This window comes from Anopheles coluzzii, chromosome 2 (genome assembly GCF_943734685.1).
Source record: "Anopheles coluzzii chromosome 2, AcolN3, whole genome shotgun sequence".
NCBI lineage: Eukaryota > Metazoa > Arthropoda > Insecta > Diptera > Culicidae > Anopheles > Anopheles coluzzii.
The window spans coordinates 17,134,072-17,156,837 of NC_064670.1; the positions used below are offsets into that span (position 1 = coordinate 17,134,072).

General features: G+C 46.5%; 1 protein-coding gene across 2 annotated transcripts in view; it reads right to left on the minus strand.

The window, feature by feature from the left end:
* The window catches only part of LOC120949550 (uncharacterized), a 34,944-nt gene extending 19,894 nt beyond the window's left edge, over positions 1-15,050 (minus strand). Inside the window, exons 1-2 of one of the 2 annotated variants that reach the window (XM_040366922.2) lie at positions 14,381-15,050; positions 16-1,186 (exon numbers count right to left, since the gene is read on the minus strand). In XM_040366922.2, the coding sequence (XP_040222856.2) occupies positions 16-194 (179 nt within the window). In that variant the 5' untranslated portion in view covers positions 195-1,186; positions 14,381-15,050. Of the gene's footprint in view, positions 1-15; positions 1,187-14,370 lie in introns of both variants that reach the window. The other variant, XM_040366923.2, reaches the window with a different exon arrangement.
* Between the last annotated feature and the right edge of the window lie 7,716 nt (positions 15,051-22,766).

Here is a 22,766-nt window from a genome sequence, read left to right on the forward strand (position 1 = left end):
ATGTTTCCCACTCACCTCGTGTCGTCGAACATTGCGTCTATCCGCAGCTTGTAGATGCTGTTGCGGCTCACGGTGGACGTGGTGTCCAGCTGGTCCGCATCCATCAGCCGGAAGCCGGACGAGACACTGGAACCGCGCCGCGGGCGGCTCATTCTTTGCGAACCGTCCATATTGTACGTGACCATCGCTTTCATCCAGTGCGTGGGAAACCAATGCACTATTCACACACCACACATGACTGTGAGGCCCTGTTTGGGGTTCGGTGGTCAGTAACGTTTACAACTTTATTCACCAAAGCGCTCCACTCAACACTTTTCTCGTGTACAGTATTCTTTAGGAACGACTTGAAATGTAATCATGTCAAGCACTTCAAACACTTCTCTCCAAATTTTGTTGTACTCACTTCAGTTTAAATCTAATTACACACACCACTTTGTGCGATGATATTCGGTAAGTAGTAGTACCACTTGCACAGCCTTGTTTTTTCGCCTTCGGAACACGAAACAGCTGCTCGGTCAAAGGTAATCGATTAGCGCGTTTGACACGTTAGTTAACGCACACCGAACAACTGCACACTTGACCCATTTAGTATCCCCATTTGCTTGCAAGTTGTTTCCTATTCGTTCCTACTGTTTGTTCGTCTGCTTCTCGCCCGGCAAGCAGCGCACGCTTCGATCGGTAATCAATGCTTGATCGCGATGAGGTCGCACTATCAGTCGAACATGCTGGTCAGCACCGCGAGTACGAGTACGATTGCGCGAGTTTTGTTTTGTTTTTTTGCTTCTTTTTTTTCTCCACAGTACAATCCACTTGTGCTTTCCCAAATGGGCACTGTTCAGAGGCTCCGGTCCGTGTAACCCGTAACGGGAACGGGTTTAGTGTGTCGCCGATGCCCGCCGATGCTCGCTGTAGGGCTCCGGTGTTTCCCGTCTTTCTTACGCCCTTTGCGGTTGCAATAGCTGTGGTTAGTGGTTATTTCAATGCTCCGCGGAACGAAGCGGTTGAAGATCCGGCCGCATCCAATTGCGGGGCGATTGGGTGATGCTCAAAACGCGCGAAGGCGATGAGCCGCCGAGAAGCGCACGGGCATAATTTTCGGTACTGATCGTGGACGCGCTCTTGTTTCAAGTTCAATGACGCAAACGGCTGCTGGCGCTGTCGATGATGGCGACGCCGAAGGCCTCCGCTTGATTGATGGAAAGGAGAAAATGGCGAGAAAGAGGAAGAAGGTTACTATTGCGTTACGTCTGTCCGGGTGCCACGGATGTGCACGAGCCACGAGCCGATCGGAGTCGGTTTTTTGTGTGTCTTCGCGTAATTTGTGTTTGCCCACGGCGTGTGGGATGGCTTGTTTGGGTTGCTGCTCAGTGGGTAAGCCGTTTTGGTGGCAGCAGAGAAAATTGTATGGAATCAAGCGATGAAGAAGAAATGGCACACGCTGACCATGGCGCCCCAGCGAGCCGTCGGAAGTTCGAACGAGATGGTGCTTCTCTCCCTGCCTAACCTGCTCAATGTCAGTCAGCTCGGAAGTGAGCGGCGGTCGATTAAAACATCAACACTGGCTGGGTAATGAATGAGGCGGCTTTCTAGAATTGGTGGCTGGGCAAGTGAACACGGCGAGGTGAAATTTGTAGGTTACATTGCCCAACGAGTGTAGTGTTCATTAGTTAGTGGATAGTTCCGATCTCTGTTCCAGCGCTGCGAACTAGGCACGTAATTGTTTTTCTGGCCTTCAATTAAAAGGAAATTCATTAAATATTGATTTAATACGATGGTGGATGTTGGATGTTTTTGATTGTTTTGAACATTTCAGATCAATAACATTTTCACCAAAGTATAGCACTATTGCATAGGTAAATGAAAGTTTTGATAGTGACCTTAAAAACATGAACGTTAGACAATTATTGAGCTATAGAATTGACTCGTTACAAACAAATTTGTCTTTCTTGATCACGATTTACGCAATTTAATTTAAAAGAATGTTCTTCAACATGATACCATTGGTTTACTCGTGTGTTTGTGATAAATAGTGAAAAACTCATCTTGCAATTCTTCTGAACTATTTCCCTCCACAAATTGAGATTTAAAAATACTTTGTTGTTTTTTGCAGAAGATTGTTTGTGACATTATGATTTTCGTAGAATATGTCGGATCTATGTTACGTACATATCAGACGCATACTACTGATCAGATTGTACTAAGTTTGTATGCTTCATGCTGTTTCAGAAATTCCACTCAATATTCGAATATAAACAATATTCGAAATATTCGAAAGAACGCTGCCATTCTATTAATGTTTCGTTGCAACGAAAGCCATCGATTGAATGGCCTCCTACTCTTCATTTTAATTCGCTGGTTTCCTTCGTTCTCATTCAAACGAAACGAAATCCCGCAGCGTTGACTTTGAAACCGGGTATGTAGGTTGCGTCCCTAGCAGCTATCCACACCAGGCTCGCGTGTTCACGCTTACACAAATACAACGACATACCCATTTCCCTCCCAGATGACCACAGCCACTGTCCTACGTCACGGGAACGAGTTTCACGCTGGCCGGAGCGATGATCATTCCCCCTTTTGCCGTAAGTACCGTTTTAGCCTGGTTTTGATTTTTATGGCGCAACTTGCGTTCGGTGCGCAAAGAACCTGTTTGTTGCGCCGCAGGGAAGAATTCACAGTGCGGACGCCGGTATGTAGAACCCAATCGGGGAAAATAGGCCAGCATCTGTATCGATAGACCGATCGATTGTGGTTGAGAGTGGTTGCGTTTGACAAGCGGTAAGAAGAAAACGAAAGTTCCGAAAGACAGACAGGAACATTGCGCTAGGAGAAATGGAAATCTGCAAGACTCACTTTTGTGCTGGCATCGTGTTTGCCCTTTGCTTGTCTGACTATTCGCACTCCTATCATTGTTTAATATGGCCGACCTTCCCTCCCATCCTCGGAAACATTGAGCATTGAGCAGATTTTTTTATTCACACACGCTTCACATAAACACGGTGAGAGACTAAATGGTGTTTGACATTGTATTGCCACCACCCACCTTCGCGAGCCCAACTTCTACGGGGTGACACACGGAATCGCACTGAATGCGCATCACATTACGCCCTTTTTTACCGTCTCCACCCCCTATGCTAGAGAAAGCTTTCGTAATGTGATTGAAAGCGTCATTATATTTCCCTCGGCGTCGGAGTTGATCGTTTAACTAGTCAGATCTACCAGGTGTACTCTTCACATGATGGAGACGTTCCAGACTGCGAGACAATATCTGATGCACCTTTTTGCCTGGTGCTGTCGAGATGCCGATTGTCCGCTGCTTTCTCTCAAAGCACCAATATCGAGCATGCATGCATTCCGTCGACTAATGAGCTAACCGGAGGGTGACGCGGGCGTCAACAGTCGGAAAACAATCAAGCCCTTTTTTTATTTCCCCTCCATTTTCTTTCAAAGCACCAGCCAGGTCCAGGGCGACAATAATGTCTTCTCGGTGGTTTAAGACCTCTCTCTCTCTCTCCTTCTTACTTCTTACTTTTCCCTCTAAGCAAGTTTTTCCATCCAAAGAGTTGGGAAAATAGGTCCAAAGCGACGCTATGCGTTCATTACTATTACCAAACGCTTGGCCGAAGGAAATTTGGATTTCTACGGCTATCAGCTGAATACAATTTGTGTAATCGACCGATGTGACGAAGCCAGAGAAGCCGAAAATTGTATTCACCAGCTTGCTACGGAGCCCTGCAGGCATAATAAAAATATTTACTACCCCAGCAGCAAGGTAGTCCGATCAGTTGCCACCGGTATAATGCTCTTGTAGCAAAACTCTCGAACGACGGGAGAAGGAAAAAAAAAGAAAGTCTTTGCGTAATGTGGACATTTCTGCCCAAATTGAAGCTACGCTGTGCAAGCTTGAACACTTCAGTTTAAAGCCTCTTATTCTCTGGAAGGTAAATCTCCAGAAATTCCTCTCGGTACCACGTCCCGGACAAGCCATACCACCTGCAAGGTCAGGAACGGGCCTGGCCCGAAAGGGTGCTTATTACGGCATAGTCCACCATGATCACCGATCGCTGGGTAACGAGCATGTTAGAAATGACCCCTATATATATAGCCAACGGGGCTTCGCCATCGTGCAAGATGATCAAGATGCGCGGACCGAACCCTCTCAGCTGGAACGCGAAGCCGCTGATGGAGCAATCGGGCAGTCCGCGAACCATATCGTACCGCTGGCTGGCAGTGGCCGAGGTTTGCCATAGCGGGACCCGCTCAGCAGCACCTGGCCTGCGTGTGCGTCTTCAGTACTAATTAGCTATTTATACGGCACCACCAGTTTATGACTAGTTCGCGGTGGGCTGAAACCGTTTGCTGTGTCAGAATTGTGAAGACATAAACATCGCTCATGGGTCGTGTGTGGGTTGAACCGTTCTTGACTTTCGAAATGCTGCCGAGCCGATTAAAGGCTGGGTGCACCGGATGCCCCTGATAGTAGGTTAGTAGTTGATGTGCAACTTAGAAGCCTGCGGGTACCACTGGCCGGAGGAGGGCTGAGGGCTCATGCATAATTCACCGACACACCGGCTTTCCCTGTAAGTATGGGGAGGTGGGTGCTGCTGTGGCTACGCTTGCATAGTTCGCATTACTCAAATTGCATCAGACGGCAGACGGCGTATGTGTGCCACTTCAATGCCTGGATATGGCCAAGAAGGGTTCGAGCTGGCAAACGGTCGGAACTGTACGCGTTGCGCCTTGTCCACTTCATGTTGCAACCTGCCGCTGGTTGCAAACGCACCCCGCTATATGTGGAGATCGTGAAATGCTGGCGTGTTGTGGCGTCAAAGTGAAATGGCCAGGTTTGTTTTTTTTTTGCGCGCGCACGATTGCCGAGTGAGCTTGTCACAAACAAAAAAGAAGCGTGACGGCGCACGTTATGCAACGCGGCATACCACGCACGGTGGCCACACTCTTGGCTATTATCGGGGCAGACACTTCCACGTTTGGATTGGAGCTTTCCGCGTATCACAACAATGGTGCGTGTTTTATTTAAGAGCTGTAAGGTTTATCAAACTAACGCGCCTTTGTTTGGAGAACATCCATTTCTGTGATTACTTCGATTACTCAGTATCGAGTTGAGAAAATTCAATATGATTGAAGTTGTCAAATCATTTCAAAAATAACCTTCATATCTCACAAATTACAACCGACTTTGAGTACATTGTATCAATTTTGAACACGTTTTAAATTAATCCTCCTGTACCCTGGTGCTTTAGCGGTTCTTTGGCCTTCTGAGTTATCGTATATACCCGCCGGATTCGTAATCCTGTTCTTCCCACTTCAGGTTCCATGCGAGAAAGCATCTTCACCAGATTTCCATTTGCATACTTATCATTTTTTCCCAGCAAACAACTCCTAACCGTCTTCGTCTTTTGTGTCTCTTCCATGATCTAATAAACTGCATAATCGCATCGTTGACCGATTGAGCTAATTTTAACAACCGGCCGGTATCATCACTATCGCCTTTCACCAGCCACCAAGAACCAGTGTCATAAAATCTGGCCAGGAACAGCAGAAGATATTGCATGTTGGTGCCGATGGAACTGGTTCCACAAACAGGCAGCCGTCTGTACCAATGCAGGAGAGTTGAGCGAGCAGGTTCTTACCGTAAGTCGGCGCACCGTGAGACCGTTATCAAGGCACAAGCAGCGATGAAAACAAAACCTGCTCGATGGCGTTTCGCTGAGAAATGCTATTATTTACCGAAGAAGCTAATGCCATCGAACAACAAACTAAACAAAAGAGCAAACTAAACTTGTAAAGCTTGTACAGCTGCCCGTGACATCGTTTGCATGGTGGGGTGCAACACAGTCAGCTGCAACTGCTGTTTGCTGAAAAAACAAATAACCAGATCCACGCATACCCGACACACCGACACGCGCATCCTAATCACAATGATCACAAGCGCAAAGGGGAATTCAATGCTTGTGCGGCGGCAGCTACCGCAAGAAAAGCGCAAGTGAGAAATGGCCAGTGAAAGGGGCACGCATCAATGCGCGCCAAAACGTAGCCGATCGTGATGAACGACGGGGATGCTAATGCAGCCGCTGCACAGCTCCGGAGGAAATTGCACACCACGGTTCTATTGTTCCGTACGGCAGATGCATTCCGTCGGATATGAGGCAACGAAAGTGCATCGGACTTGCAACAAACGCGTGCGATTGTTGTGAAAAAAGGGGGGCGGTAAACGCAGGGTAAAGAAAGAAACAACCAACTGACGCTGATTAATTGTCGCCCGTACTCGTGTGGCGGCCCGTCCCATGGCCACCTAACCGTGGCCTAACGCTGGAATGGATGGTGGTTTTCTAGTATTTAATGAAAAGCTGGCTAAAGAAAAGCAACGTTTCGGTCCTGCACTTGCTTGGCATTGGTGGATGTACCGTTGTGTGGGTGTATTGATCGCACAGTAAACAAATGGTGATTCTTTCCACCGATCTATGTCGGCTCGGAAGTAGCCGCTCTCGTGCTTACCCTCAATCCCAGCGCTGGCGGTTAGCGGGTTTCACCATAAGGAAGCCATTAGCCACTCGATTTACATACGCTCCATCTACTGTGATGGTTTCATTGAGCTTTAAGTATACACCCTAGGCACATTTGCTTCCACCTTGGGAGGGAATCTCCCCGCACATCGTTACCGCAAAACAGCTGATAACGGCCTCCGCGGGAGGCACTTTGAATGCTCCGAATATGCTACACGTGCAAATCAACACATTTACAAAAGCCCAAATAACAGCATGCCATCATCGACACACACACACACACATAAGCACAGCCGAGTGTAGTTGGGTACCTTCCGGCTCTTTAAGTCGTGCGTGCCCGCATCTAAGCCCACCAAAAGGAAGACGGTTGCATTTCTCCGAGGGCAAATTAGTGGCGCAGCACACCTGATTAGCGATGAAATCGTGCCAAAGCAGAGGCGGTTCGATAATCGCCGACAGTGATGTATGTGTCTGGGCGATAACGTAATTACACTAATCACGATCAAGTTTAGCGCAATAGTTTCACTGCCATCAGTCAGCGGATTAAGCAAACAGCCGAAAGCGTGATAACTTGCTGAAACCATTTTTGCAGTTTTTATCTCACTGCATTTCATAGCTTGAAAAAAAAACACAAACAAACAAAACAAAATTTTGTTACGGTCATGGGATGGGTCCAAATTGTAAATAATGTTGATGAACTGCTGTTTTGTAATAGCAATCGAAAGAAATATTAAACAATTTTATTATAATCTTTAGTCTTTACAAATTTCTCAATTTCTGTTTGATTTGTTTGGGTTCAAATTGATAAATTATAATATTGTCCAACATTTAATTTAATTTTATTAAATAATTTTACGACATTTGCTGATTTTTTCAGGTTTTTTTTTAAATTGCTATTTTGTGTATAGTTTCAAAAGGCATCAGGATAGTTTGTTTATTTTTAACTGCTGTAAGTTGAATCCACACGATGAGGTAACAGCTTTCCCTGACAATGAGCCCGTTTCTATTTAAATTTATTTCTTCTTTTTACCATCTCAACCAGCCCCACCATTCCGTATCGAACAGCCCGCTTATTTCACCTCCGCTTTCCCCCGCCCTCCACTTCTTCCTCCTCCAAAGCAGCTAAAAATCCCTCCCACCGCCATCGTTATCACCCCTGATAAAGGTAAATTAAAACTAGTTTACGCATCGTGCGTTTCGATCGCGCTTATGCAGCTGTTGGGCGCTGATGGTGGTGGTGGTGGTGGTGGTGCGAAGCGATTACGCCAGCGGCAGCGGAAGTAGGTGAAAGAAATTTAATTAACGTACCCCAAAACCCCCTTCTACGGGCTCATCCTCTGTTATCAGGGCGGTGGTTTGCACGATCAAGCAGCCCCGGCCACGGTCGCCGAGTGACGAGAGTGAGCAAAATTAGCAACAATATGCATACACCGCGCACCGGTACCAAGCCGTACCGTTTTGTTGCCTTTGGGTTTGCTCAAAGATTTGGCCAAATTTCACCACAAACACTTCCCGGCACAGCCCCGGGAAAAGAGGTGCCAAAAAGGAAGTGCTGTTTTTCGCAAAGCAACGCTATGTGCGCGTTTTGCGTTCAATATCTTCATTAACTTTCGACGTTCCCGCTACGACCCCGACGTGTGGCTCGCCGGGAGCGTACGCGTACGGGGTGCAATCACCGGCCAACAGCAAATAGGAACCAACTTCAACCAACTCCCCTCGCTCGCTAGCGGCAGCACCCCATCGCGCGATGGTTTACGATGCGTCAGCATGTGAACGCCCGTTGGCTCGAGTGGCCGCCCGGTGCGGGAGATCGGATGAAAATAAATCGTTTGACCCACTTCCCTCCGAAGATGCGCCATCGATTGCATGGATTACATGGATCATCTGTGGCTGCCGGTTCGATCAGACAATCAAAAACTAACACAAAATAGAAAAAAAGAGGTGGAAGGGAATGGGGGGAATACCATCACTACATAGCTCACACGCATCTTGAGGAGGGAAGCAGTCGAAAAGCCCGCTTTTCTGACCACTTGTGGGCCCGGTTCATCAACTATCATCGAACCGCTATTGGTAAGAGCTATTCCCAATCCGGGATGCTTCATTGTTTGGAGGACCTAGAAAGCTGGTGTGATACACTGGAAAAAAGAAGAAGAAATCACATACACCTGAAACGGTGCCTCCGCATGTTCCCGAAATTCAGCACCCAATCTGGCTGCTGCTGCTGCTTTCGAGCATGGAAGGAGGGATCCATATGTGTGATCACAAGCTGGGAGAAAACTCATCATTTGTTCGGGATGATTTGCTGTTCGATTAGTGGCGCGGCAGCGTAGAGGGGCTGCGGGTTGTTCCATTTTTTTTTTGCTTTGGCCAACAAAAAGCTAACGCTGCTTTACCCGTTGGCTCACCAGCCAGCATCAATTCTGGTGAACATGTTTTTTTCATTTTTTCGTTGGGGCAACCTACCATCGCAAGAATGAAATATCATAATCCATCGAAGAAGCGGGTTTGATTGTGTAGCGTGCCACAGCATATTTGGGGAATAAAATTCAAATCACCCAAATCCTTTCACCTGTTGCTGCGGGAAGAATGTAGCCCAAGGGCAAATTGATCCGTTTAGGAAAACGGCTATTTACTCCATCGATTGCGCTGCCATTTCCTGGGGGAGGCCATTATCGATAAACGGGATAAACGAACGATTTGCATAGGGGGGAGTTTGTTGAGAGGATTGCGTTCCAAATTTACAACAAGTGGGCTCAATTATGGCGCCTATTTGGGAGGAAGCTGTTTAGGGGGAATTATTCACTTCCCCGTGGTGTATTGCACCCAAACTGTTAAGTTATTAATTTCTCGAAGTTATATGATTAATGATTGCACTTAGGATGGAACTCTTTTCCTCTTTATACGAACACAATTCAGTTATTAAAATAATAATAACATAAGTGCGTACAATAGACGTTATATTTTCTTGTAGATTTAATCGTGTGCCAATAACCAGCGTGTTTCAAATAATAAATCAAAATTAGGTAGACATTTGTAATCATTTTCAGGATTTTGCAATAAATATATTCCTGGGACACGCTCCGTTACTTTGATTGAGAAACCTCGCAACTTAGCGATAATTTGGAACTGGTCGAACATAAAGCTAGTAAACATAAGAGTAATTTAGGATTAAAAAAAACATTATTGCGAAACAAATCGTAAAATTATCTAGAAAAGATTAATATGTAAACAATTATTGGCAACATGGGTTGAAGCTACGGCGTGACCGTGTCCCCCGAGTCCCCATCGCCCTGTAAACCATTCAAGTTACTGATCATCAAGCCATTAGTGTCTAAGACACTAAGGCATGGATTAGAAGATTAGCAAAAACTCACGCACATTCCTCTTTTTTTACACCAGTCTTCCTTATAATCTATTGATTTAATCACTCATTTTTGTTAAATCACCATGCAAAGCTTACCGTGTTCCCCCTAAATTATCGCTTTTGATTGCTTTTCAAGATTCGCCCGCAGTACCACCGACCAATCTGCCTACAGAGTTGCAATGCTCATCTCGGCACACATTAATCAAAAAAGATTATTTCCCTTGCAAACACAGCGGCAGAAGCACATGTATCGCGGAAAGGGTGTACCGTTATCGAGGAGGGAAAACAAATTGTTTTGATTAAACTTCCACCGGGAACAAAATTTGCTAAACAAAAAACGCTCGCCACAGGTGCGCTGAGCAAATAGGTACGCTCGGTGGCGTTTACTAAAAGGTGTCAGCATCCCGTTAAAATATTTGATCTAAGCCATTATCTTGCGCATCAGCCGTAGGGAAGCTGGCTAATCGTCGTTAAAAAGCCTCTTTTTCTCTACAATAATTGCATCGCTTCAGGTACCCCGCTGGACCCCCGCTGGACAACTGTGCCAACAGCGTTTACTACCTCTGCAAAATGAATGACCATTATTTTAGTTTCATTTCGGCACAGATTTTCATGAATATTATAAGCCCGACGGCGCACATGAGGATGATTGATGCGTTTCGGCCGGGGCAGATGTTTCGTAACCCTCGTCCGCACCGATAAGCACCGATTAGTATCGGGACGTCGAGATGAGGCAATCAAATGTCTAGGACTGAAGCTAGGCTTTCCACTCTCCTTATCGTGCTACACAAGAGCGCTGCGGCCGCGTATCGCGATTTCGGATCGTGCATTAGTCATCCGAATTCAGATCAACCGAATTCCGAGCCAAATCAATCATAGTTTCAAGGGGAGTAAAAGTAAATCTCCGATTTCTTGTCCCGGCTCGCATCGCCTTTCGTTGCGAGACCCACATTGTTGTGACGTCTGTTTCTTTGGGGTTCGGTTTTGGGAGCGAGTGTCGTTGACCGCTCTGCTAGGTTCCGGTTAGCACGTGTAACCTGTTGCTTAATTTTGACGCCCTGCGGTGGCTTGATCAGCTCCAGGATGTGGTTGGATGCAAACGATCGGCTTACAACCCAAACTTTCTCATCCTCAGTCGCGCCACGTGTTGGTATTAAATTGAGGCGACAATGTTTCAAATCCTCATTCAATCTCCCTTAATGCCCAACTGACATTGGCAGACAACCTCTTTTTTGTAACAATTGCAAACAGGAACATCTTTTGGAATCACTCCTACTGGCCACCTCTGCCTTCCGCGAGGCGAACCATTCCATCTCTCGCTTCGGGCTTGTAGCTTAACGGACCAAATCTTGTCCGATTGGTGTTAAAAAACGTGTAATCGGCGGGTGTTAGCAAACCGCGAGCAAGATCGATCACAACGCCCAGCGGCACCCAGTGTGCGAATTAGTGTTTTAATACTGTTAACCGGCTGCAACAGTGTCACGCTGCAGTGATCGCTATCTGCTGCTTTCCGCCCGTAAACAAACAGGCGGTCCACAGGGGTAATGTACCGTGCCCAATTCAATGGGTAATTCCTGTGCCACACAAGTGGGTTCTCTCTTTTTTTCTTGCGGGTGCGGGTGAACGAAACAATGCATAAGGACAACGTCATGCTTACGGCGTGGCTATGGAAGCATTTCCAGCATGAATGCTTTATTAAGTCACTAGCAATGCACGTGTAAGACAAAATGGTCCAAAGTACATGGACTTTAACTTTACTTTCACAAAAGAGCTCATATATTATCTGCTGTCGCTGGTAATGGGGTCAGCAGCTTAGCAGAACCATCGCAAAACCCAAAGCACTAAACTCATTAACTATAATTTTGTGCAGCTGCCGGGGTTTTTTTGGTTTTCTCCCCCAACTATAAACAAAATTCTTTCCCCATTCACCAGCTTCCTCCCGGCACTGCTTAATCCGTTACATCCTTGGCTCATCGATAATGAACTCTCGGCGATCTGTTTGCTGTATAACACCCTACAAACTTCACCCGGTGTCGAGTGGGCAGGCTCGGGAGTAAAGAAAATGCCTGCGAGGGGGTGCGCGCCGAAATTCTTGGACCGAGCTTGATTATTTTCCCATCCTGTGTGGTTGGAGGTTTTCTTTGCCCCCCCCCCCCCCCCCACTCTTGCGCTACCTCTACCACACAGTTATTCTAGGTGCACCAATACTGTTCACACACACACACACAGTGCAAGAAAAAAACAATATTCACACCCCAAAAAGCGGTAATGAATCTTTTGTTTTCGACGCCTTTCATCGATTGCGGGGGAAATTGATTATTCTCAACGATTAAAGTTTCCGAACCCGCTTCCGGGCCTCCGGGCAGGCTAGATGATTGAAGTTAGCGGTAATGGAGCCTCCACTGGATCCACGTTGGGTGGAGGAGAACCACACAAATCTAGCACGGCACTTTTGGGTAATGGCGAGGAAGTGGTTGTGTAAATAATCGTGAAGTTTCCACTGCAAGATGCTGGGAATACGTACACACATTTGCCTTCGACCTGCTGATACCAACCGAAAGGTAAATTAGCTTAGAGCAATGGACGCACCAAGAATTTGACCTTTCGGAGAAGGCATTTGATTGCTTTTGGTTCGTGTAGGTTTTTTTTATATCTCTTGGGCTTTGGCATGTGTACTGACTCGACAGGTGTTTGTCGGAGTTTGGGCGCCTGATGAAGGTCAGAAAGTTGTGAAATTGCTTAGGTACTGTGTGAGATTCACACCTTCACCTAGGCCATCTTCTCAGTACATTTAGGCTGTGGAAATAACTTTCATTTGTAGATGACAAGCAAACAGGTTGTACTGCAACAGCCAGGGCCTTTTCTTACACGCGCTGCTTACTTTCTGAGTGTGTCTATCAATCCAGTATCAATGTATTGTTTTAAACATCATTTTCTGCCCCATCCATACTATGAAAACCAAAACTAAAACACAAAAACTAAACTCTCTACATTCCTACCTTTACATCGCTTGTCCGAAAAGTTTTTCGCTTGCAAAAACCTATAAAGCGCACACAAAAAAAACAGCTGCCCAAAAATTAAAATGTTTGCCGGAAAAGTGGTTTCCACCGACCCCCGCAGCACACTAACACGGGTCCGGTATGGTTCAGCCTCCCCAAAATTCGATCACGTTGACAGGCGCAACTAATCGTTTCCGGTTACGAGCGGCACAAAGTGAAATTATTTGCCCGGGCGCTTTGTCGACGGCGTTGGTGTGCGGCTAAGAATTTCGACACTTTCCTATCGAAACAATTTTCTATGTGTTTTTGAGTGTTTTTGGAAACGGCCGTCGCTAATTGCGAGACCACCGGACCAGACGAGCTCACCAACCCGTTCCAGCCGCCGCCTGGAGCCGAAAAACGGGGCGGTTAAATTTCGTGAAAGCGCCTAGACACTCGGCCACAAACACGCGCTCGTGGAGCTGTCAGTTTGAAAACGGTTTGACGGGTAGCGAGACTCCCCAATCGAAGCGATCTTCGGTTTGGTTCGTTTTGTTTTTTGTGTTACTGCTTTTGCTTCACCCTTGTTTTGGTTTCTCCTTCTATCGTCACGACGTGCCAAAACCGGCCAGTGGCACGCCCGAAAGCTTCCAGAGCAGAACCCCACGCGCGTGTGCACACACACACACACACACACACACACTGTGGCCCTGCCGAGTGAAACTGGCTCCCGCCTTCCCAGCGCGAGGAAAACGTCATCCATACCCGCCAGCACCAGGGGAGGGCGTTTCCGGCCGGGAGTAGCTGCAAATTTATCGACCGAATGCGCGCCGCCACCGCGCCGCTGATGAACCGATAAACAGGGGCAACGAGCGGAGGCAGAAGAAAAACGCCCCAGCTCGCCCTGGAACGCCGGAATCAGATCGTAACAGTGCGGGGCAGGGGAAACGAAAGCGAAATGCCTACCCCGGCAGGCGAGATTTGCAAAACAGCTCGATCGGGCAGATTAGCGGCTACGATGGCTTGCGCAGTGGCCAGGCTAGGCCCTATAATAGAGTAGGCAAAGCGGCGCACAACACCGTATCATTCGCTCGCAACGTTTGTCCAACGATCTGCAATTCAATTGGCGGACGGTGCGCTGGGCTGGATCTTGCCGGTACGGTTCCGTCCCGCACATCGTCCCGGATGGTTGACAACGAAACTTTCGACCAGCCGGCTGCTAGTGGCTGTAAAACTTTATAGAATACAAGATTGTGTGAGTGTTTTTCTCGGCCAGTGCAGGTGACATGGATGGCCGTTTTCAAGCCTCACTGGCTTTGCCGGTGGTTTTTAATGCCCCCTCAATAAACCGAACATTTCGATGGAAGATCGAATACGAAACACAGGGTTAGTGGAGCTGAAACACGCACTGGCAAGGGTCTGCGAAAGGCGTTCTAGCGGGAGAAAGTAGGTTAAAGGATGCACGCAACCATTGAGCAAAGCGTTTTTTTTTTCTTCTCATACTAACCAACACTTACAATGATGTTTGCTAGCTGTAGCAGCAGCTTGTTTTTGCGTTTGTTTTTGTTACACGTTGGTCACACGGATGCTTTGTTGGATTGCCGATGCTTTTTGGAGATTGCAGAGCACTAAATTTTACACTTGTTTTTCACCCGATCTGTTGGCATGAAATTTCTATTATAGAAAGCCCTTCACTAACGACATGTTTTTATCCCCCACTACAACACACAAGCGCAAACACAAATCCCACTCGGAAGGACACTCGGGGCGACGAAAGGCGTGTGAGTTCCTGTTCCCGCACACTAGGAAGCACGATGCATAATGCAAATACACACTGTCACAAACACGCAAACGGGACGCTATAATCGAGGCAAAAAAACTTGATCTAGCTGCCCTGGGCGAACCTTGGTTTTGTTTGTGTATAGGCTCTCACTTGATCATCACACTGCCCGCCACTTTCCTGCTGCAACCGGATACATTGGCATGGGCGCAACGGATCACCACGCTCGACGCAAACGGGATTGTCGCAGTCGCTTGATGAAGCAAAGCAGCAGCAACCAGAAGAAAGAAAAGAAAAAAAACTCTACGATCCGTCCCTTCAAGCTAAACAAAGCTCTCGTCACCGTACCGAACTGAAGCGCAGCCCGTTCCGACAGTGCAGACCGATCGCGAGACGCGTTCGAGGAAGACTGACGCAACCCCCGTAAGTTGAGCGAGCCGGCAGCAAGCGCGAAGAAAGTTTCCCCCGTCGGTGTGTGAGAGACGGTTCACCACACAACAGCAAAACCACCCCGAAGTTCGGGCGAGTGGCAGACAGGTGAGTTTAGGTAATGCGTGCGCGCTCTCAGTATGGTGAGCCGGGGAGTTGTGAGATGAGTGAGCTGAAATGCAGCGTCGTCGTCGGAGGGAGACGCATGTTGATATTTTGGCCGTTTTTTTTTGTTGTTTCTAGTGCGCGTCTTATACCTGATGTAAGAAAATGATCACCGAGACGTGTTGTTTTGGACCAGCAAACTGGTGTCCGCTGTCGTAGCGAGATGGAGCCGTCGTCCCCTCGCAACCACTTGAGCGGTGTGATAGTCGAGCGTAAAAATGGTCCAAAAAAGTAATAAAGAGCATACGCCTGTTCACTGTTTTATTGTCTATCTCGAGGGAATTACAATTCGGCAAACTTATTTCCTCTTATTATTTCCTATTGAGGAAGGATGGGAGTGGGGAGACGCTCTGTTTTGCGTTAAAGCAATCGATCGATTCCCCGGTGCTGCTGCTGCTGAGTGTAATTTCCTTGCCTGCCTTAAACGACCGCCCGGGCGGTAGTATATTGACCTGCTTTAGTTTTCGGCGCAAGTAACCAATCCGATTACCGCGGTAACCTTGCGCACGAGAGGAGCCGGCGGACGAGCTGAGGATAATTATTTGTCGGGAAATTTGGCCCGTCCCGAACGAACGGATGCCGCGGTTGGGGTATTCCGACCTGCCTGTCTGAGCGAAAATGGTCTTACAAAAAACTGGGATGGTTTTGGGATGCTGTGAATGAACTGGTGGAAAACGATCCGATCGATATCGTTCGGCATTGATCGGCTTGGGTGTGTGGAGTAACCTTTCCGTGGCAATCATACTGCCCGGGGGACGCTTTCCACTACGGTCCGGTTCCAGCGCGACGTTTAACAGGCAGTCCCGGGGCCTAAGGGTAATGATACCAATTACTCAATCCTCATCAACATACTTGATTCGCGGCAGAGTTGCACTCGCCTCAAGTCGCTGTTCCCCTGCCTGTGTGCTTTGTAGGGGAAAATTGTACCAGTTCGTTGGCTTGCCTTTCCTCCCTGCGCATGCACCGTTTTGCTTGCGTTGAAACTAAGCATGCGCTGTTGTTTACATCGATCATCGGGCCTGTCGGAAGGGCTGCATAACTTCCCCGAATGTTCCGATCTTTCTCTCGCGCGCCGACGAGTTTGTCATTGCGCTTCTGGCCACCGTACTGGCGGTAATGTCCGCATCGGGTCCTCCATTCCCATTACATTCCACCGATTCGTGCGGTGTCATTGTGTGCGATCAAAGTGTTTATGCCAGCCGTTGGTAGTTGGTTGGAGGAGTACCGTTTTTTTGTGCTGTGCTGTTGTTGCTGTTGCGAGGGGGGCGAAAGAATCAACAGCTGCAATGGAACGGGACCAAGCGGCCCATCGAGCACGGAAACGATCGATCGCAGCTCGGCGCAATCCGTGTGCGCATCCCATGGACCTTGACACATTTCACTGCAACTGCACTGCGGCAGCGCGCGCGGTACGTATTACGACAGCAAGGGGACTCGGCCCATCCCTCTCCCCCCCAATCGCAAGGGTTGCCTCATTGTTTGGCCAACCCCTCCCGTCGGCCTTACTTACCACACCGTAACGGTGGCGAACGGCACCCAACCACACGGTTTCGCGCATTGCAATCACATAATAACTCGAAAGGAGAAGGAAAAGGCAGCAACACTCCACCTTACGGTCGGCTCGGGCATATGGGCATACCCAGTGGTGGTGATTTATTTTGGGGCGGAAAACCATAACTTTGTCCCGGGCAAGAAAAGGAAAAACGCAGTAAACATGTTGGGCCACAAACATTGCTCAATTGGTTGACAAATTTTTCAACACGCTTAAGGCTAATTTAATTTACACTCTGCTTTTGGGGAGAGTTTTGTCTTTGATGGAGTTATATAATGTGTTAACCTTGCTCAATCGTTAGTCTTAACCATTTTCCGGGGTTGGATTGGCACCCGTTACCGTTTCCACGTGCTTGCATTACAACGGAGTCATCTTTGTGCTTCACCAAACATGTACGTTTATGTGCGTTCTGAGTCACTCGTGTGAGTCATTGGGATAGAAAATTAAAACAATTCCCTAATGGAATATGCTAGTTCCGTCGCTCCCGAATATGAAACCGTTCGGTCGCTTCGATGCTCATTAATGTCCACGGTCAGCCACGGTCCAGACCCAGAACGGTCTTTTTTTCTTCAGTTATTACGCAATTAGCGCGGGCGATAATTAGAAACCACCAACATGTGTCAATCCGGAATCCGGCGGTACAGCGAACGGTATCAGACATGAGTTTTCAATTAACGGCCTAACTTCTAACTCTAATTTCTTCATTTTTGTTTGTTTTTCAACACGGGGTTCTGTTGATTTGAAAAAATCGAAGAAAAAAACGAAAAAAAGAAAAAAAAAACACAATTCTTCCACCGAATCGTATCGCCTAATGGGGCTCTTCCTTCATTCGCCAAAAACCGAGCACTGCTCGACTGGGGAGCCACAGTGCGATACTGTTATAATCAGATATAGTTTGCTGCCCTCCCTGCACTGCCCCGCGTGGCAGGTGAAAATGAACCGTCCGGCGCGATAAGAACGTGCAGAAATAAAAGCTTCTTGCCGGTTCGTTCCGGGCACACACATTACACCCGTGGCCGCAATCAACGGTACAGACGATTACGCCTCGGCGGGTCCGAAGATTTAAGGCCGATGTGGGCGCACCGATGGCGCAAAAACACTGGCAGAACGTACGAATGGGGTGCAATTAGCATTTGGTTGGTTTACAACAAGAGTTGGGGAGTTGGGAGAAACCGGTACTGTGTCACCTTTTCGGAACTAGGCTACGCTGAATGTGGATAATGCAGATAGCGAGCATTACGGGACACATTATCACGTGTAATCGCACACGCAAGCCATTTTGGGATTGCAAATGCGATGCGATGGTTTATGGCAAATTTGTTCCAGTGTTTACTCTTGCTCTTGCGCTCTATGATCAGTAATGGGGCTCAAAAGCTGCTTAAAATATCACTAAATTAGCAAGAACTTACATTGTACCGCATACCGCTGCATCAAGATCTCATTTGTTAATCGCATAATGGAACCGCGCTGCTTACAAAAGCCGTAAAACGTGTTAACAAAAAAAAGGAGCTTGTGCCGCATAAACAAACGCTCTTATTCAGATCTGTTCACGGGATGGCACAGCTGGAATGGAGAAGAAAGAAAATCGATCGATGGAAAATGATTAATAACAAAAAACAAATAGGCACAATTTAGGCTATCGCGCTAAACACGCCTTAACAATACCATTAAGCAATGTTCACGCTGGTTTGTGAGTGTTTGGGGTTTTTGTTTTCTTGTTTTTGTCTATGTGAAAAGGAGGGAATCATTTCCCGAAAAGCCAATTGCTTCAACGAGAGATTTTCTCCTGCCCAACAAACACGCACGATTGATTGACCAGAATCAAGCTATCGGTACATCACACGAACGATTCCCGTTAGAGCGCCGTAAAGAGGTGCCAAGTTGGGGTGCCCCGCTCACTGTGATTGCATTTCACTCTGCAGCGATCGTTTTCTTTTCCTTCTCTAGCGTTTTACTCACAGCTGAAATCTAGTGGGAATCGAACGAACCCCCCCCCCCTCCCCCAAGCTCCCCTCAATTAAGGGCGGTGTGAGAAAGACCGAGCGCTGACAGTAAATGAGGAAGAAAACGCCAAACTCTGCACCGCTGGAGGCTTCCCGCTGCGGGTGCTTCTTCGGGGAGGAAAATAAAGAAACGTAAACAACGCTGCACTTCGTCAAACAATATGAATGGCGCCGGCGTACGGCGGCGACCCTTCTCACTATCGACGCGAAAAGTGTTTGTGGCCTGCAGGAAGGAATGTGTTGCAGCGAGAGCGGAAGCATCAACCGTAAGGGCAAGCAGTAGCTCCATCGATGTAATGCAGTTGCCCGCGGGGTAGCGGATTTGCCGATAGGTTTGCTGTAGAAGTTTTAGGAGATGCGACACACACAGTTTTGCTCGTTCGCTCGTAAGCATTGCCGTGCCGTAATTGATGAGGAGCTTGTTGGGTTGATTGCAACTTTTGCACTTTGTTGCCATGTTTTATGTTTGATTAGGAAAATATGAGCAATGTAAGGAAAATTAAAGAAATTCCATATGACACGGTTTATTTGATAGTTTACATCCGGGGGGTTCGTCGCTTAAAAGATTGCGCCAAGTCTTTTGTATTGCAAACGCGTTCGGGAAAGACTTTCAGTGACTTGCAAAACGTGTAAGAGATGTTGCTTCAATATATTTTAACGACATTTCTCGTTTTACGTTTTGCAACATAAGAAACGTGTAGCTTGTACATTAATTATCAGATAATCAGAACACGCCTTATGCTTAATGCTATTTAATGAGGCTTAAAATCAATTTGGTTACATCTATGACAGTTTTGTTTTTTAATCCCATCGTTACACTAGTTTCTGGAGGTTTAATTGCAGTTTACAAAGAATTGTTTCTTATTTTAAACGTTTTTTAGAACAAGTTTGCCACTCCTGATAGCGTTCCGTTTTACTTGGTGTGCAGATGCAATCCACAGCACACGTTTATTTCCGTAGTCCGCAATATTATTTATACAAATTGTTACACAAATCCATATGGCTTGGAATACATAATGAATTATTTGATTTTATATTCAATTTAGGGAATTGATTAAAAAGAAACGCATGCAGATATTATAACAAAAATCCCAAAATCGACCACTGTGTATAACGATCAAAGTCGATGTTTCTACGTTTATTGTTGTTCTAAAACCAATACGCCCAAAGGTATACAATCTGCAACACACGCAAAGTAGCACAACGGGAGGCGAATGTGTCATTAACGCTATGCAAGTTTAAAGAAATCAATAGAAATTGTTGTTTAAATTATTTTAAAAAAGTGTTTTTCAGTTTCTACATGGTCTTGTTCAACAAATTCCTTCTTTTTTTAAAATTTTGTAAATATTCATATTCCTATTTATGTAACGAAGCGCTTATCATCCTCGAAGAAAATTCTCATCATTATCAAGCTGGTGCTAGTCAAGCTCTGCTTTCCCAGTGCAAGCGTGACTTACAAACTACTTCAAATGGGGATAGTAATGCACTAGAGCTTCCCAAAATCCGTCCTTTACGAGAAATGGCGGTATCACTTCGGTAGGGGATTCTTGATCGAATGTGTACAACTCCCGTGTATCCGGTCGGAACACTCTCCAAGCTCTGACAATTTCGCAGAAGCAAATTCATCAATACCTTAGGCACGTGTATCATCTAGTTTAAATTACTATGCCGAATTTCTCTGATCTGATCCAGTAGTCGGTTTGAATTATTTACTGTAATGATCTTATTTCATGATTCGAACAACTTGCTGACAACTTATCGAATGATGGCCACCTCTCGGTGACTTTTTTTTTCTTTTTTTTACTTTTTGTCCAAAAGTACAGCAAAATGAAAACATCCAACTGGCTTCTTGCCACACGCCACACAAACAGCGATCTTGTTTGCCATCGCCCAAAGCAACATTTTGACGGTACGGTGTTAATTACAGACTAATGCTGCCGTTCTTACCTCGCGCACGGTGACCACGATTCCCCTTCACGGCGACAGGTGACATAATTTCTTTGAGCCAGTTTTCATCCCCACCGCGGCTTGCTTAACTGTTCTGCTAATTTCAAACTGCTCAACTGACCAACATCTTGCCTGCTGGGCCTCATCGTCTCGGGCCTGCGGGCCGGTTCACGAAAGCGGCGACTCGGAATGCCGTTCCGAGTAAACCAATACAAGCAACGACACGCGACCGCGCGCACAGAACATTCCTGCATGGAAGCACTGTACCAACCGACTGCAGTTGGCCGTCGCGCCCAGCGTAGCTGGTGCACCGAATAATTGGATCACGATGGAGTGCACTGCTCAGAGGGTTTTTTTTCGAAATTTGTTATCTAATTTCTGATGCCGATTCGTCCAATGATAATCGAAAACATTTCAGCTATCGTTTCGATGCGCTCGAAATCCAATCAATGGCATGCAGGAATTGTGGCGTGCTGACGAAAACATCACCGAGTGAGTGATTATTGCTCGGTTGCATCTATTGCCCAACCACCAGCCACCAGCGCAACCGATCTTTCCGACTGATCTGCATTGTTTCACTTTCAAGACAACGATTAAGGTTAAACTGTTGCACCCGCACGGCACGGAGGAGTGCCTCCAGAACGTTAAAGGTTGGGTTCGAAACGGAATGTTGGCTTGTGTCGCCGGAGCAAGCGGCGAACCGGTAAACCACCGGCTCAATGTTTTAATTGAGCCAATCCTTCTGCCAATGCTGTCACTTTCCAGCCAGGCAAATATTGTGCTGGTTTTACATTCTATTTTTACGAAAAGAAAGAACCACACCTGCCACACACACACACACACACACACAGCAAGCAGAGGAAATCAACAAATGATCTAATCTTAAAAATATGCAGCTTCCAATCGAACACAAACACATTCCATACACTCCTGGTTCTCTTTACCGCTCTGATGTCCCCCTTTTCTTGGGCTTTGTGTGTGCGTGTGTTTTCTTCGGCACAGGACACGTTTACATATAATTTGGTGTCAACACACAAGAAGACGCATCGAATCGACCCGTTTGAAAACTTGTTTTCGAAATCGTTTATTTTTTTTCATCCCCCTGAACTCTTTCGGCTGAACGTCTCTGCGACAGCGACGACGACGATTGTGACCGGTCGCAGTCGAGTCGGCATGATATCACGATTAAAATAATAAAAATAGTAATCATCAGTTTCATCATCAACCCCATCATCATTACCATCGTCATCATCGACAATCAGCAGCCCAATCATCATCGACGAATTGGGGAAGACTATGTAGCGGCCCTCAAAGACCTGCCCGGTCTGGGACATGGGCTTGGCCAGTCGTAAATTGTAAGCTCGACGCCGATAATTATACCCAAGCAACCCACAGTGGGATGAAAATTAGAACAAAAATGTTCTCAAACTCGGTACGGTGGGCTGCTGGAGAAGTTGAGCAAGGGCAGCATGTTGACATGAATATTCAAATCAATGCCATTGCTGCTTTCAATCGGTTTGATTTGCATGTCTTGGTGGTAGAAGTTTGAACGTTTTTCTTTCTTTTTTTTAAATGATTTATAGAAAAATAAAAGAGAAGAATCAAACCAAAACGCTGATTTAAATTTGATTATCTTTATTTTTTATATTATCAACAAACACAAATAATTTGATAAGATGTAATAGCTTAGCTGTAAAAATATATTAAAGTTCTTCAAATGAAAGTAGTTCAATGTAATAAAGGGTAGTTTAAATCAAGACTATGTCATATTTATCAGTTTAGTGCGACATTTCATCCCAAGAAAGACGTTAAAGTTAATCTTTAAGAAGAGGATGCTTCCGTCTTACGATACCGTCGCTCACATAAACCATATAAAAAGTACTCATACTTACGCAGACACCGATGCGGCCAATAAAAGTCACTTTTCTCTCTGTATTGCAGCATCGACCAACCTAAGCAGCAGATTAATAAGGTGCTTTGATCGTAAAACAAAACTTTCTGCCAATAAAAGCGACGATAGAAAGTAC